This window comes from Austrofundulus limnaeus, unplaced genomic scaffold (assembly GCF_001266775.1).
Source record: "Austrofundulus limnaeus strain Quisiro unplaced genomic scaffold, Austrofundulus_limnaeus-1.0 Scaffold58, whole genome shotgun sequence".
NCBI lineage: Eukaryota > Metazoa > Chordata > Actinopteri > Cyprinodontiformes > Rivulidae > Austrofundulus > Austrofundulus limnaeus.
In genome coordinates this window covers 2,037,153-2,042,987 of record NW_013952460.1, presented here as the reverse complement: position 1 = coordinate 2,042,987, position 5,835 = coordinate 2,037,153, and the positions used below count along the sequence as shown (strand labels likewise).

The window sequence follows — 5,835 nt, the reverse complement described above, 5'->3', positions numbered from 1 at the left end:
TATATATACCTTCCTCTGTACACCAGAATAGACTGCATCAAGGAGACTGAGGAGAGTGATGAGCTTTTCTTGGAACACCTTATTGTTGCCATCACAGTYGGCCACTGCGGTAGCAATACCTCTGTTGTCCATGTGGTATTGCGAAGTTGTGTTAACCAAGACAGCCCCAYAATATCCAGAGCCTTAAGAAAATGAGGGATGATCTCATCCACCACCCGGAGCCCTGGCRCTCAATGGGTAGCTGTGACAGAGTGGTTASTGGAGTTGTACWGTAACTGGTGGGTTGCTGGTTTGATCCCCCATTCYGTCTCTCTCAGTTGTTGTGTCCTTGGGCAAGATGCTACACCTACCATGCMTGCTAGTGGTTGTCAGAGGGCCCAGTGGCTTCAGTGTATGGCAGCATCACCTCTGTCAGTGTGCCCCAGGGCAGCTGTGGCTACAATGTAGCTTACCATCATCAGTGTGTGAATGTGTGTATGAATGGGCGAATGACTGTASTGTRAAGCATTTTGRAGTTCGTAAGGACTTGATAAAGCGTTAAACAAGTTCAGGCCATTTATCATTTACCTCTGTGACCTCAGCCACTGTTATGAACGGACCAACCCCAAAGTCCTCAGACTCAGCTTCCTCCATAAAAGAYGTGCCTTTAGGATTAGGAAGGYCTGAGAAGYATTCCTTCCATCTCCTGATGACACCACTTCTTCAGGTCAACATCATCCCACCTTCATTGAMCACAGTGYTAGTWCTGTGCGTCTTTCCCCAACTCAGCTGCCTGATGATTTGCCAACAKCTCATCAGAGCCAAGCTCTTTACCCTCACTGAGATCCTCGAGGTGTTACAGGAGTTTGCCAATCCAGTCTACATTTGTTTTGTGGACTTGGAGAAGGCATTTGACCGTATTCCTTGAGATACAAACTATGGGGGGTGCCCCACGAGTATGGGATTATGGGTCCATTGTTACGAGCCATTAAATCATTATACAAGTGGTATGAGAGTTTGGTTCATAATGCTGGCTGTAAGTCAGACCCTTGCAGGGTGGGGGTTGGAGACCGCCAGTGTTGCTTGTGATCACTGGCTCTACTCATACCCTTTAATGGGCAGAATTAATTTTTGTAGCCGGGGGCAGAGAGAGAAGTTCAATTATCTGGGAAAGACTTGACGTGGAGTTGCTACTCCTCCACATTGAGAGGAGACAGTTGAGGTGGTTTGGGCATTTGGTAAGGTTGCTCCCTGGACACATCCCTATAGAGGTGCTTTGGGCACAGGATGGATGGATGGATGGATGGATGGATGGATGGATGGATGGATGGATGGATGGATGACAATTTTTACTGACTGACTACTCTTCTGATGTTTCTTTGTGGTGTATCTCAGCAATATGTACTGTTTAGAAGTAATACTGCTCAAACAGCAACACTTGAAAGGGTGATTCACCCTGACCATGTGGATCAACTTATCTTCCAGATAAAAAAAATGTTTAGTATAAAAAAATGCATTTTACTGTTCATTGCCAAGAAACTGAAATTATGGTATACACATCTTCAGCTGGAAGTTTTGTTTTTTTTTTTGTTTACATTTTGCACTAGGTATATTTTTATTTTTTATTTTTGTTGTTGATCAGTTTAAGTCAGGTTTTATGAAAGTATATTGTAATTTTAAAAGAAGGACTTACTTGTAAGCTTTTTCTTATCAGGCAGTAAAATATTAGTCTCAATTGCTGACTTATTATTATTATTATTCAATAACTGACTTCTAAAATTATTGTTTGTTGTATTCCATTAAATTTCTGTGTTCAGTCAAAACTCATGTTAAATCCCATTGTGCCATTAGGGACTCTGTTGAATTATGTCATACTGTATTTTTTTGCTTGTGTAGCTTGAGTGAATTGGACTTTTGGTAGCGTATGGAAATATGTATTGTATCGACCGTGTACCAGAGTTGCACACCGTATGTAAGGCAGACATGATTCCCTACAAATGAGAAGTTGATTGCAAGTTTTGGTCTTAAAACTGAGCTCCCTCATTTTTTAAAATTTATGCTTTAAAAAGTAATTTATAAATAGCTTTACTTTATGTGTATTTTCAGTAGTTTTTTTCCCTGTGAGATTTACTAAGCAAAAAATTAAACAAAATATAGTTAGCTGTATTTGTTGTCAACTTGTTTTCCCACAGCCAGCACACACAGATAGCACTTGTTTACTGTTTACACTGGCTTTTACACCCATACCATGCATGAGTTTATGTAATTAAACAATAATAAGACTTGCCTTGCCAATTAGCTGGAGCATGTTTGTTTTGTGTGTCTAGTGTGTGTAACTGGTAGCTGTTTGCAGTGTATTTGGAGGCTTGTTGTTTTGGATAATGCCTGAAGGGCAGCCAGTAGCTTTGTTTGGGCAGAGTGCATCTGCCATAATGTTGTTTTGAGAGGTGCAAAAGTGGGCAGCACGAGAACTCAGAAAGCGTTTGAAATGGTAATACACCCATGTGCCAAAAGCTCACTGATGAAATAACACCACAGTTTTAACTTAGCCTTATTTATCAATCTCCTCCAGAGTATAGCTGGGGATCTGATGATTCGTAACATCCAGCTGAACCATGGTGGGAAGTATGTCTGCGTTATCGACACGGATGTGGAGAGCCTGTCCACCTCTGCAATTCTGGTTGTCAAAGGTAACTGGCTGACTTCAGCAGCTTGTTTTTGCACGTCAGTTTATGAATAACCTTGTATATCTACTTCTAGAGCTAGACGGGGTGAAAGTAAAAGACATTTGATAGATAAGTGTGAAAGATCCCCCAGGCTTCTTGTAGAAATACAGTGCAGGAAAGCAAAAAAATGAACGTTGCCTGAGTCCACGTTATGTCAGCTTCGATTAATATCATAAATACAGCCCATACTGCTGAAATGTTTAAAAAAAAGGACACAGAGGCCTGTGCAAGTACAGGTTTACATGTGCTGTGGTGGACGTTTGGTTTATCTAGCAGTGTGCATGCTTATTTCTGATGAATACATAGATTTTCAAAGTCCTTGAAAAAACTAACTGTGCCAGGTTTTAAAAGAAACACATTTACCACCAAAAATTGTATAATTTTGTAAACCAATGTATAAAATATACTATATAATGTATGCATAGTTGTAAAGAATATTTGGAAAAATAGAGCACTGTATCAAACAAAGTTATTTGATTCTCATCAGAGTTGCCTCTACAAAAAAATCCATTTAGTTTATCTTTCCACTTCCTGTGACCTTATGTGGACGCGACAGCTGGCCCGGCTCGTCACACACACAGACACACACACACTGTTAACACACTATAGATTCAGCTGTTGTATAAATATATTTATGATGGTCTAAATGTGCAACATAGTGCTGAAGTCTTTGTGAGTTTGACAAGAAGTTTCTTGGAGTGGCTGATCACGTCGAGTTCATCCTCTTCTTTGTCTGATTGATTCAGGTCCTCCAGGCCCTCCAGACAAAGTAGCAGTGGAGGAAATAACAGACAGCACAGCACAGCTATCCTGGACTCCTGGAAGGGACAATGGCAGCCCCATTACTGGTTACATCATTCAGGCACGAACACCATTTACTGTGGGCTGGCAGGCCGTTGACACAGGTATCCAAAAACTGCGAAATAAGTGTGGATGTCAAGAAATGATTTTTTTATATTAGTTTGTTGTGCGACGCCATGATTTTCTTCAAGTCTAATTTCCACTTTGCAGTGCCAGAGGTAGTTGGCGGTAACATGCTGACTGCCACAGTGGTGGGTCTGAATGCCTGGGTGGAGTATGAGTTCAGGTTGGTGGCCCGTAATGCCGTAGGCCTTGGAGAGCCAAGCCCAGCCTCAGCCAAGACCAGAACGGAGGATGCTAGTATGTAAAAGTTACAAATTTCTACTCATGCAATATAGAAAAAATGTTTATTCACTGGAAATTTACATCAACTATGTTTTTAATAGATTACAAAAAATGTTATTTTAATCATTTTTTAAACAAGCTGTGCTGATTTTATTTCACCAAATGCACAACCACAAGCTGTGTTGCTAACGTAGTGGATTTCTTCGCTAAATTAAGCAACTGTTTGAACCCCTTGGTGAAGYAGGGAAAGGTTATCCTTCACTGCACCAACACACTAGAGGAGGAAGTGATGATAACACAAAWACTTTTACTATTATCTGGAAATTTTACAATTATAGGAGCAGCAAACAGAGCGTAGACCAGCACTCACATTGCTTACAGTAGTAAATAGTTTTATTTTCAAATGCTCACTTTGCTCTCAGCTCCTCTGCAGTTTTCTTACACATACTGAGGGCTATGAACTCARGGCTTTATTGTTGATTCATTTCTTTGAGTGTATGTGTTTAGACGCTAGCATTAAAAATGTTGTGCAATATTGGCTAATTTTAAACAATAAACACTGTTTATAACTAAAGAAATCAGATTTTCTGGCCAGATACTGGTGGAGCATATTTAGCTGATTTTTTTTCTGAAAGGAAGTAAAACCTATTTAGTATCTTCCTCTGAGGATTTTTAGTAAGTATAAATGTGAAAATCTKCTCTTGAAAAAATATTTTCAGCCTAATGGGCCTAAATGAGCAGGTTGTATTAATTCTGTGTTTGAGTTGGTAGGGACTATGATATACAGTATGTACGGGGGTTAGACAATGAAACTGAAACACTTGACATTTTAGTGTGGGAGGTTTTGTGGCTAAATTGGACCAATCTTCATTAATTGCACATTGCATCAGTAAGAGCAGAGTGTGAAGGTTCAATTAGCAGGGTAAGAGCACAGTTTGGCTCAAAATATTGCAATGCACACAACATTATGGGTGACATTCCAGAGTTCAAAAGAGGACAAATTGTTGGTGCACGTCTTGCTGGAGCATCTGTGACCAAGACAGCAAGTCTTTGTGATGTATCAAGAGCCACAGTATCCAGGGTAATGTCAGCATACCACCAAGAAGGATGAACCATATCCAATAGGATTAACTGTGGACACAAGAGGAAGTGGTCTGAAAGGGATGTTATGGTCTAAAACCAGGTGTTTCACTTTCATTGTCTAACCCCTGTATGTACAGTAAGTAAACAGATGCTAATAGGTTGCTCTAAATAGATCACACAACATGATGGTGCTGCTGATATGCAACCTGTAATACTGTATTGTCCCGTCACCGAGACGGGGGACAATAACAAGTTTCAGAAAGCTGTAACTTTAACATAGAAAGACTAAAATACACCAAACTTGCAATGAGTCGTCCATGATGCGGGCCCAACCATATCAAGTGGTAATATGACATAATCAAAGCCCCACCCCCTGACTACAGGAAGTGACCTTTTTTGGCTTGGGAGGATTCGTCTCTCACCCTCTTGACCTAATCAGCAACAAATTGGGTTAGAACATAGATAAGAACTTGATCTCACTTGTTTTCAAGTACAAAGACTTTTTGGAGAAAGGCGTGGTCATGGTGGTGTGGCGAAATCAGACATCATGCTGTTGAYATACATTTGGCTYTAAATTCCACATATTTCAGCCAATCTGCACCCAATTTCCTATGGTCGGTCCTAAACCACCCACTACAGGAATGCAGTCCAATATTTGGAGGGTGTGGCCTAATTAGACATCATGCCGTTGACATGCAGTTGGCTCTAAATCACACGTACATGATCTGATCTGAACCAAATTTTGTGTGTGTGGGAGACCTGCTCAACATGTGTGTAGTAGTTTGACAAGATCAGTTTAGCCCCCCATCTGTTCACCTTATTAGATTATTTAAATACTGAAAACCTGTGATGATTCCAACAAAACTGCTAACAGTTGGTCACTACTGAATGGCGACGGGGG

General features: G+C 40.6%; 1 protein-coding gene across 4 annotated transcripts in view; it reads left to right on the top strand.

Annotated features, from left to right (window-relative positions):
• cntn3b (contactin 3b) overlaps window positions 1–5,835 on the top strand; it is a 147,668-nt gene that overhangs the window by 116,805 nt on the left and 25,028 nt on the right. For all 4 annotated transcript variants that reach the window (XM_014009484.1, XM_014009483.1, XM_014009481.1 and 1 more), the window contains 3 exons: window positions 2,552–2,669; window positions 3,452–3,610; window positions 3,717–3,866. In XM_014009484.1, the coding sequence (XP_013864938.1) occupies window positions 2,552–2,669; window positions 3,452–3,610; window positions 3,717–3,866 (427 nt within the window). The remainder of the gene's footprint in view (window positions 1–2,551; window positions 2,670–3,451; window positions 3,611–3,716; window positions 3,867–5,835) is intronic.